Source organism: Acyrthosiphon pisum, chromosome X (genome assembly GCF_005508785.2).
Source record: "Acyrthosiphon pisum isolate AL4f chromosome X, pea_aphid_22Mar2018_4r6ur, whole genome shotgun sequence".
NCBI classification, from domain to species: Eukaryota; Metazoa; Arthropoda; class Insecta; order Hemiptera; family Aphididae; genus Acyrthosiphon; species Acyrthosiphon pisum.
In genome coordinates, this window is record NC_042493.1 from 1,908,656 (window position 1) to 1,920,479 (window position 11,824).

An 11,824-nucleotide genomic window follows, 5' to 3' on the forward strand; every position below is an offset into this window, starting at 1 on the left:
TCGCGTGCGGCAGCGCGTAGGACGATATTCTAGAATAATTTTTTTTTCTCTCCTCTTTGCTGCTATGGCGTTAGATAGGGATCCGGCCAGATCAATAGGTATAGTAATATAACAATAATGTTTCCTTTGTTTTATATCGCGAGACACCAGTGACAGGCCTTGTCATAGTCCACGGCTCAATGGCTGCCATTGTGCTCTCCGTTCGCGTTTCCTTCGACGCTCGTGCCAAACTTACACTTGGCTTTTTGCCGTCACGCCACCCAAAGTCCAGTTTTCATACCTACGCATCTGTCAGTAGTTGAGATCGGTGTTCTCTTTCTACGAGGTCAGTTTCGGAGTATAGTTTCCCCCCTCTTGTGCATGCACAGGTGGGGAAATTTACGGATTACAACTATTTTTAGTATAGCTACACATCAACTGTGTTATTTTTTTAATGATAATATTTATCATATTTTAACTAGGTAACTAGTGATCGTTATTGATTATTATATACGATTTCTAAAATGATTGTATTAATATAATAATAAATCTGAACACAGATATATTATTATAGGTTCCTACATAATGTTAATTATTATTGATAATTATTTACTATGTAGGTGCTAACAATTTAATATTTATTATATTTTAACTAGTGATTATTATTGCTTATATAATATGATTTTTAAAATAATTGTATCTAAATATAATATATTATATAAATCATATACCACCTATATGTTACTAATTACTATAATATGTTACTATACATATGTTTGTGAAGCCGTTTTTTTTAAGATAAACTTAATTAAAAACCATTTCAGATATCGATTAACAGGTGAACATCTTAACGAGTTAATGCAAATCAGTTGCACCAACTTCAGACCAAATAATAAGAAGATCGTGAAAACTAAAAAATTTAATTTTTTACATTAAAAATGAAATATTTCTAATATAATTTTTTCTTCAATTTGAATAAATATATTTAAATACAAATTTAAAAAAATATTTACTTACCTATTTATTAACGTGTGTAAAATACAATTTGAATAAATAAATAAATATAAATTCAAATTTATAAAATATATATACCTATTTATTAACGTGTGTAAAAGTCATTGAAACTGTTTGAACCGCGGAAAGTTTGGTAAGTTTCAAAACGGACCCACATAGAAATTAGTTGATGACCCCTGTCATATAGTTACTATGTACATAAATTATGTAGGTACCTAAGTACTATACCTATTACCAACATATATGTTAATTTTATTTCAGGTACAACAAAACGCACCTCACCCGTGGAATTTACATGTACCCATATAATTACATGTTATAATATTATATTGTGACCATCGGTCCATTCTTTATCGACGACATCATCTAGTTCTGTCCCAAGGAAGGATGGGAGGGGGCTAGCGCACCGGACCCCGAATTTTGTATTTTGAACATCACTTTCACTATAAATTATCATAACAGTACTGTCCCCCAATAGCACGAAAACTACGACCCGTGTGGACATGTAGTTTTCATAGGAAACTATAATATTAATATGGTTGTTAGCAACGATGATCAAAAACAGTAGCAATATTATACATAATACCTAGCTTACTCATTGGCTTGCAAATACTCAAACATATTTTATAATATTCTTCATTTAATTATAAAAAAAATTAATCAGTAGTATTTATAATCAATGGTACCTCGTAAGTACTTGGAAAATTGTTTATCTTCGACGAAAACCGATAACGGTACACAACATTGCTATACCCTATAACAGTGGTTTTCAAACTTTTATTAAACACGGCGCGCCGTGCTCCTCAAAAATGTTCACGACACACTGACCTTTTTTTTTCCTCTTAATAATTAGACGAATAAAATTGTTTTGAATTATACGCGCATACATTTAATAAGAAATGAGGGCTTGATGGGCTAGCAAATTTGCATTAATTATATTTTTATGCTTGGGCGAATAGTCGAAATTTGTCAGAAGACTGCGGCAACCAGTTTGAAAACCACTGGCCTATATAACATAGTATAATAGTGTTGTTTTTCTTTCGTTAATTAATTATTATCGAAAATTATAATACTGTTTTGTAACGAACTACGAAAATAATCTTGATACAGCTTAAAAAAAGGCTACGTGGTCAATGCGCGTAACTTACTAGAGACACTCTTCGTGTTAACAACGAACACACAACACCTACATTTATCAATATTCAAAATTATTTTGTTCGACATCTAACTACATCGCTTCGATCAGGTATTTACTATAGTCTATTTGAATTAGTAACATAAAATAAATAATTAAATATTTAGGTATTTTAATATTATATTTATATATTATATTATATATATATTATATTTAAATATTATGTCACCGTCAATGATGCACGTATAAATTAGCTCACATAATATTATGCATTACAATTAAATATAATATGTTAAGCGCGTCTCTTTACTTGCTCCGACATAAAAATTAAAAAAAAATTAATATTATTATTTTGTATCAATCCAAATTTCACATTTATCCACGGATTATTAGAATCATTCTTATCTGAATTTTTGAAAACAAGACTGATAGCTGATAGATACTATTTTTTTTCACAGGTATTTACTTACAAAAACTATACGGAATACATCGTATAATTCATGTCGTACCTATTTTGTTTGTACCTAAGTAGGTAGGTGGTACCTACTAATTTTGTGTCTAATATAAAAATACAAATTGGATTTTATTAGTTTGTAAATACAAATTTAGATTTCTAACAAGACCTTAAAGTTTATAAAATTAAAGTTAATATGTTAAAAAAATAAATAAATATGGGGCCCTACAAAATTCTGCACTGGGCCCTGAAATCCGTTGGGTAGAGGTACCTATGTAAAATGTTGGTTAATAAGTAGTAAAAGAGACGCAAAGAAAATTGTTGGAAAACAAGGATTAAATTCTGAGAAAAAAACAACAACTGTATAATATATAAATAGATAGTATAATCGGTAACTAGTGCAAGGAACATTGTATTAAATTTTCAAAGTTCTAGTCAAGCAAAAAATTATTTATCTTGGATGGTTACACAGACTCAGGTAGCTACGAATTTGGCCATAATCAAACAATTTGTCACGCCTAGCCATTGAGAAAACTGTAACAAATATTTGGCAATAGTTTGCAAAATATCGGCACGTCATGTTTAAAGACGATTGAACACTCTGGTTACCCACTTCGTGGATTAGCGACTTATTTCCATTGTAATTAACATGTCGTTGGTCACGTCTTTTTTTTATGCTCTTTTCGTCTTGTTTCGAGCGATTCTCTAATTTTTTTTCAATAATATGTCATGATATAATATTTAAAACTAATATGTTTTAAACCAAAACACATTTATTATGTAATTTGTATCAACAATATTATATTCTGTTATGTTCACATATAAATTATTCATATATTTTCTTTTATACATAATATTTTAGTAAAATATTTTTATTTTTTTAGATTCTGAGTGGAACGATGAATGTATTGTTTTTACAATGGTGTGTTTTTTTTTTTCATTTTTTTTTTTGTGTCTGTGTACACAATAAGTAGTCGAAATAATGCTTCGATTTTCAACTTCAGTATCTTGTTTGATTAGAAATTGAATATTGTGGGTGCATTGGGGAGGTCAAAATTTAAAATTCCATGTAATTTTCAAAAGCGCCGTGAAAAACAAAAGAAAAATTAGGAAAAACTGGAATTTTTACACAAAATTTGTTTTCGAGAAAATTAATTTTGGTTTTTGGTGTAACTTTAAAACAAATGACCGTAGATACATGAGATTTTCACTGGTTGTTTATATTTCCATTTTCTATACATGATAAATTTTTCAAAATATTTTGAATTGTTTTGATATGTTTAGGGACATTTTCAATTTCCTATTTTATTAGTTTTTTTTTCTATAAATATCAATCAAATTTTGTTTGTTGGGTAAAAAAGCGTGAAAATTTAATGCAAGGCTCCTGATATATTGTTACAATAGCAGTTGAAAAATATTAAAAATACATACGCACAATTTTTTTTTATAAGCATTTGAAGTTCAAATTTTGACAAAATTTGTCAAATTTAAAATTGAATGATTATTTTGTAGTTAAAAATTTATAAATAGTTCAACTCTTCTATCTAAGGATTGAAAATTTAAAACAATTTTCCACGTAAGTAGTTTATTCTGTTACCAAAAAATCTAATAAATACATACGCACAGTTTATTTTTATACTCATTTTAAGTTCAAATTTGGACAAAATTACATATATTAAAAAACCTAGAATAACTATTTTAGTTATTTTGTTGTGATTGTATAATATTATTTGTGGGTACTTGAAACTTCTAAAGTATACTATTATATATCTATGATAGTATCACAGTTTGTTGTTGATGTATAACGCATTATAAGTACCTAATGGTTATTGTGATATGATTAATTTGGAATTTATTATAGGTACCTATTATTAGGTCAATTTGTTTTAAATACCATAGATAAGTAGGTATATAATATTATGTCTTATACCTAGACTGACATACCATCTCCTCTCAGAATCGTTTTTCTTATACAATGATATTATATCATTGAATTCAAATTTAATACCATCCATTATACAATGACCCACTTGTTACTGTACAGTATAGCGAAATCCACTGGCCCACCTTTTTTATTTCTATTTTTAGATTAATTGTATTTGATTAAGGTATAGCATAACTACTAGGAGATAAACCTATATAAAAAAACGGCGGTAAGTAAAATAATCTCGTAGTGATAGAATCTCTCTCCACCTGACCAACAACAGGTTAAATAGTACCGAGACAAATAATTCCCATAACAAATAATATCATATGATGAAAAATTTACCAGGATAAAAGCAGTATTGGCCACCCCCTCCCTTCAAACATCCCTTGGCAAGGCCGACGATATAGCCAACCATTCCCGCCAAATGGCGTCCGACCGACGTAAGCCACCCCCTGCCACTATCTGTCATGCTTTGGGTCGTCCCTGCCATTTTCATTTGGGGTAAAGACCGGGTCAATATTACAGGTACAATATTAGTCTGCCGACAGCTGTTGTATCTGTGCAAGTAGATATCTTCTTCTCCCCAACATTCATCTACAAAATCATCGTCACGTCAAGACATTTGTCCAAACATAAAGCTCAGAACGGTTAGTAATACAATGTATTTATTCTGGTCAACAATTTTATTCCAAATATCATTTGTTGACAATTATATAGGTAGTTAATTAAACAGTCAACAATTTTACTATTATACAAATAACAGGTGTACCTAATATGTAATTATTTTAACGAAAAATACGTATTATTATTACTATAATGACAATATACATTTTACATTTCTTATAACAAAACAAAATATTATTCATAATATAGAATATTAAAATTGCATTTAGTTAAGCGTAGTTTCTGAGCTTTACCTAAGTGCCTATTTTAAGTTATGATAAGCGGAATGGAGTGACAAGGGGTTGCGCCAACCATATTTATTGGTCCACTAGTTCGCTTATCTAAATACTCATAAACTTTTTTTATAAATTGAATAATCTGTAAATAATATATTTGGTAGGTACAATAAACTGAAGAAAGAACATCAGTATCTTTAAATAATTTATACATTTATATATAACTAACTTGAATGAACGAATAAGTCCAGCAACGGAACTTCGACATAAACTAATCGTCCTAAATTAAATTTGTATGTATCGAAGAACTCTAATAAATATTCTGATCTAGAATAAGAAATAAAAAAGATAGGCAAGTGGGCGTCACTCTGCTGTACAGTAGGTTACAAGTGGGTAACTGTAATGGATTGTGTTAAATTTGAATTCAATGATATGGTATCATTGTCTAAGAAAAACGATTCTGAACGAAGACGGTTAGTCAGCTTTTATTTATGATATTTTTAACTATTTTTTATGATGATATTATTATGAATAAATTAATTTATATTTAACCTATTCACGTGGAACATGGTTTTCAATATTTGATCTTTAGCTATAAAAGTTAAACATTTTATACATTTTTAACTACAAAATAATTAAAAAAAAAAAAAAAAAAAACGTGCCTATGTAGTATTAATATTTTTCATCTGCCATTGTAACAGTATATTATCAGGAGCCTCGTCTTAATTTTTCACGTATTTTAACCAAACAAATGAAATTGCATTGATATTTATAGAAAAAAAACAAAAAACTTGAAATTTGAAATTGTCCGTACACAACTTAAAACTGTTTAACATCTTTTGAAAATTGTATGGTGTATAGAAAATGAAAATTTAAACATTCAGTGGAATTTTCATGTATTTACAGTTTTTGTTTTTGAAATACAATAAAAAAAAATCACTTCATGAAATCGAGTGAATATGCAATGTTGTAAAAATATGAACTTTAAACGCTCATAAAAATTTAATTGTAGATTTTCCTGTAATATTTAGCCCAAGTCTTGACATTTTATCAACAATATTATTCAACTAATTTAGGTGTAGAAACATCGTCATGAATTTTTAGACATAATAATTTTTTTTATAAATAATAATCCAAGTTATTTATATTTAATACTAACGTAGTATACAAATACCTACCCGAATGCTTACAAAATCTCGAACAAAAATCATATGATTTTAAAAATTGCATGTTTTCTCTAATTGTATGATGATTTCAGAAGATTGTAATGATAATTAATCTTTGAATTAATTTGTTGACTTTAATTTTATAGGTTTTAGTTTTGAACGACGATATCCATTCATCAAATTTATAAACTATGATGTAAGTAATATTAATATAAATATTTATTTAATACTGTATTACATTTATATATTTTTTTTTTGTTTTCATAATAGTCATTGCATTTTTACAATAATTCACAATACCAAAAATATTGATTTCAGTACAGTAAATAATTATTTTACAAGTTATGCTTGTATTATGGATGAGCAATTATGACAATAATAATATTTAGGTTGTAAATTATTCATCAATCAAATATTTCTAAGTGTTTCAATAATTTTGTTATTCGTCAATTTTTTTCACTATATCTTTTTCAATTTAAATGACAAAAATAAATTGTGAATTTAATCAATTTCGAATCACCGGCACTTCAAAGTTATGTGATTCGTTTATTTGTTTGTTATAAAAAAAATGCACTACACTTCACCATTAGATATTGAGCATAATTTGAGCCACCACAGGTAGCGTTTTCTTTTTATTGGCGTTACACAAAATTGTTATCTTTTATGATTTCTATAACCAAATTAATGTTTACCAATCTTAATTTCTCGAAATTTTATGACTGAAACCCGTAAATCATTAAAGAGTAAAACTTAATATTGTTATTACTTACCAATCTATTACTTACCGTAACCTATAACCTATGTATACCTATTTAACGTATTGATAAATATATATATATTGTCAGTTTCAAAGTATTTGTATTTCAGGCATTATCAGAATGTGGTAGTTATCATATTAACATTCAATCTGATGGTAGACTGCGCACCAAGGGCTCCTGAAGTTATAGAATGGCACACCCAAAATCACTTTTGCGGCTCAGCCATCCCGATTATTATGGGGCTAATTTGCAAAGTCCCCGAGCGTATCCCTCCTAAACAGGTTGAAGGTAAGCCCGTAAAGTGGTATAATTAATCATCGCAACTCAATTTGAATTATATTATTTTTGTTGGATATTTTGATCATTAAATCAGAACTCTAGTTGAGTAACTACCAGTGTTGGGAATTATCTAAATAAGATTTTTTTAAATAAATCGACTTTTAAAGTATCTAGATAATTATGTTACGATTTATCTAATGTTTAGCTTAAATTAAAAAAAACCGACCAAGTGCGAGTCGGACTCGCGCACAAAGGGTTCCGTACCATAAACGTGTTGGCAACGCTGCTTATATTATATATTCTAGGATTTTTAGTATTTGTTGTTATAGTGGCAACAGAAATATATAATCTGTGAAAATTTCAACTTGCTAACTTTCATGGTTCATGAGATACGGCCTGGGGACAGACGTACGGACGAATGGACAGTTGGACCTTAGTAATAGAGTCCCGTTTTAATATAAAATATATAATATAAATTTTAATATAAAATGTGCGTCTAACAAAATTATATTAATGAACAATTATAATTTTTTTTTATTACCTGCAGTATTATTTTACAAACATGGACTACGAGGCATGAGCACTTTAATCGGTAGACCATTAGATATTTGATATTTGATAAAGAGTATATCAGTAACTTCACTATTGGTAATTGGTTTAATATGATTTACAAGTGGCTATATTTTAATGCATAGGTACGTAGGTATATTACAAGTCGATTAATATTTTAAAAAACCGGGTAAGTGCCAAGTGGATGTCGCTCCGCTGTACAGTAGGTTACAAGTGGGTCAATGTATAACCGATTGTATTAAACTTAAATTCAACAACATAATAATATCATTGTATAAGAAAAACGATTCTGAGCGGAGACGGCTTGACAGTCTGGATGTTTTATATTGTTGTTATTTAGTATAGCCTGTAAGTTGCATTTATTTTATAATATTATAATTTTTTATTCGTTTCTATGGTGATAAGCAAAGCGCGTGAGAAATATAAATCCCATTTTTAGCGGTTTTTTGTAATTTGTCGGTGGTTTATCCCGTAGCATTAAATTGTTAGTGATAAAATCGAAAAATGACCACTTTAAAGTACCACCTTGATCTAATTTTCTAAAAGATAAGATACAGTATGTTGAAATCGAAGCACTCCTTTTGGTAGAAATGTTGTATACAGGATAAAAAAATTAAATAAAAAAATAAACACCATTTTAAAACCACTAGATTCCTCGCTCCGCTCAGAATCTAAAATAGTAAAAAAAGATAAATTCCATTTATGTCATATTAATTTTCATCAGTTCCCAACACTGGTAATTACTCCTATTTTTTAACACATCGTTAATTTAGTATTCTAAGGACAATGAAACCTATACTTTTTAATTTTTATAATAATATATTATCGATATATTATAATAGGAGTAATAGGATAATATAGCTTGGTTTTTGGATTATGAGAATGATTTATAATTTTTAAATATTCAAAATACATATTATTATCAAAGAGAAGACTGGCACAAGAGCTATTATAGTAATAACTAATAAGAATAATACCTCTACCAGTACAAAATGATTGTTTATGTTGTTCATTTCAGATACTAACCGTCGAGTACGGCGCAATATCGTTGACGAATGCTGTAAGGCTCCGTGCAGCCTAATTTACATGCAATCCTATTGCCATGAAGATCTCGAAAAGTAATTTACATTATTTAATTTTAGTGATTTTATTTCAGGGGTAGGGGTGGTATTTAATATTGTTTTTAAGGTGACAAATAACTTTGAGAGCTCGTCATTTTAAATTATAATTACACAACTTTTCAATTTTTAATAGTAATAAATTAATAATAGTAGTTATTTAGAAAAAAGTTTTAACATTCATCAGTAATAAAGCATTTTTTAGTAATTTTAATGTAAGTAAATATTGGTCCAATTCTGAAATTTAAAGTTATTAAAACTATAGAAGATAACATTATTTTTTTTTTTTATAGGTAATTTTATTAGTTCATAATAGGGTTATATTTAAATGAATACACACATTTTTAAAATAAAAAAGCTTTTATTTAGATATAGATACATTATAAGTATATAATATAAACCTACATTTGGGAAACGGAGTTGCTGAGCGGACTAAGGCGTCGGTATCGACGCGCACCGACGCCGGTTCGAACCCGGCAACGAGTGGCATTTTTCTACGGGCAGTCACGATGTCCGAAGAAGATGCCACCATCCCTCACTCGGGCATGGCAGAAACCTACGGGTGCCCAACTTGAAATTCTGCCAAACCTAAAAACGTGTTTCAACCAACCATTCCAACCATTCTCCCCCCGCTATTGAAAACAACAAAAACTGCTAATGGCCATAGTTCAATAATAAAAAATACTCTGCATTTTCAACAATGGAGAAATTCGCATCACCTATTGTGTTTTTAATAATTGTAATTTAATTAGGTAGGTACCTATAATAATATGTTAATCAAAAGTAGTAACATTTTCAAAATTGTTGATGTACCTATTCAAATATACCTAGGTAAATTATTAAATTTTTTGTTTATTATTTTTATTTTTTCAGTGTTTTTATTTTAGATGATTGAACAATATTTAATTTATCTTTGCATATTAAGTACCTGTTTATTTGATCTAAAATTAGTTTCTATGCCTTGTTCATAAATTGAATATTTGAATATTTGAATAATTAAAAATAAAATAAAACAATTTCAATAATTCAATATAATTGAATACCTAATTTAAAACCTATTAAATGGCAATGCACATTAATACATAATATTTAAGCATAATATATCTTATTAGTAGGTACACTATACTCTGCGGAATAGTGTGGTACGGATAAGCGAATTCCGCGGTTAATTCGTAAAGAACAAATTCAAACGAAAATTTTATTATTCTGTTATTAAAAAATATATATATTATATAATATTTAATAAAATGTAAAGAAATTTAGATTAGTAGGTACTTTTTGTACATGTAATACAAATAATATTTACATTTATTTTTTAACAATTACATCATATTATAACGTACATTAATCACTATATTTATAATCTGGAACAAACGTATTTAATGTGTGGTTGGTTTGTGAACGTTACCTAAAATATCGGGTTTCCAATGTTTCAATATTGACCTAGTCACCAACCACATATACTTTAGGTTACGACTCTATACTGCAATAAGTAATCGAAAAATTTATTATTACCATGTTTACAGAACTAGCACGGATAAACAGATTATCAGGTACACATAATAGAATTAAAGATCACCAGCAATATAACAACAGACAACTTCAACAACTACAACATCAGGACCAATAGCTACAACCACTAGACTGGCTCCAATGTAATTAAGATCCCAGCTAAGGGACAAAAGATTTGTGATTTTTGCTGTACCGATTATTTCAAACAAAATAAATATTTTTATTTATATTTATTAATAATATTTTTTTTCAACACATCTTACTTCTATATTTTATGTAACTAAATCATTTTTTAACATTACGAGTTTTTTCAACAGTAATAACCAACTTTTTTCAATTTAAAAAAAAAAAAGATAAAAATTATTTTTACAATATTATAGGAATTTACTTATAAATAATATACTAAATAACATTAAAATGTATATACCTATTTAATTTTGAATGAACCAAGTTTTTTAGAAACAGAAGTTATGAATACTATACGAGCAGGAAGCATATATTTCCAGGAATGGTAAATTGGGTCCCAAATGACCTTATCTTGGTAAATAGGGTCCCGAAAAAAAGGTAATAGGTAAATTGAGGCCCGGAAAAAAACGTACTAGGTAAATTGCAAGCCTGGACATAAACGAGTTAAAAAGTTAAAGTTAAGTTAATTTTAACTTTTAAACTTAACTTTTTTAAATTTAATTTTCATTAACTTAACTCATTTTAATTGATATTAACTTAATAAATAACGAGTTACTTTTAATGAAAGTCAAGTTAAGTTAGTTAATAAATAATTAAATAACAAATATGATAAAATTAAAAATTATTATTGATGATGCATATTCCATCACCATTAACTAGAATAGGAAATTAAAAATATAGTTAAATTTATTTATTGTTCCATTAAGGCCCCTGCAAACCCTATTATTTTTTCATCAAAACGACCTTAGCGACTGACAAAAATTAAAGTACTTCTAGTGGTTCAGATTTAAAAAATGTAAAGATGTTTTAATTGGTCAACAAGTCTA

The 11,824-nt window shown here is 28.1% G+C and overlaps 1 protein-coding gene across 2 annotated transcripts; it reads left to right on the forward strand.

Annotated features, from left to right (window-relative positions):
* Positions 1 to 2,131: 2,131 nt before the first annotated feature.
* LOC100570058 (bombyxin B-8-like) lies at positions 2,132 to 11,044 on the forward strand. Of its 2 annotated transcripts, XM_016807907.2 has the most exons (6): positions 2,148 to 2,239; positions 5,035 to 5,156; positions 6,721 to 6,770; positions 7,442 to 7,620; positions 9,200 to 9,299; positions 10,826 to 11,044. In XM_016807907.2, the coding sequence occupies exons 3-6, from the start codon at positions 6,766 to 6,768 to the stop codon at positions 10,860 to 10,862; spliced, it is 321 nt and encodes a 106-aa protein (XP_016663396.1). In that variant the 5' UTR covers positions 2,148 to 2,239; positions 5,035 to 5,156; positions 6,721 to 6,765; the 3' UTR covers positions 10,863 to 11,044. The 2 variants fall into 2 exon arrangements, with proteins under 2 accessions (XP_003240733.1, XP_016663396.1); XM_003240685.4 differs by lacking the exon at positions 5,035 to 5,156 and having other exon boundaries at positions 2,132 to 2,239.
* The last annotated feature ends 780 nt before the right edge of the window (positions 11,045 to 11,824 follow it).

Excerpts from the sequence above, each read along its gene's own strand:
- LOC100570058 (XM_003240685.4), top strand. Across the intron at positions 7,621-9,199 it reads CCCTCCTAAACAGGTTGAAG|ATACTAACCGTCGAGTACGG; the intron begins GTAAGCCCGTAA and ends TGTTCATTTCAG. Across the intron at positions 9,300-10,825 it reads TGCCATGAAGATCTCGAAAA|AACTAGCACGGATAAACAGA; the intron begins GTAATTTACATT and ends CCATGTTTACAG.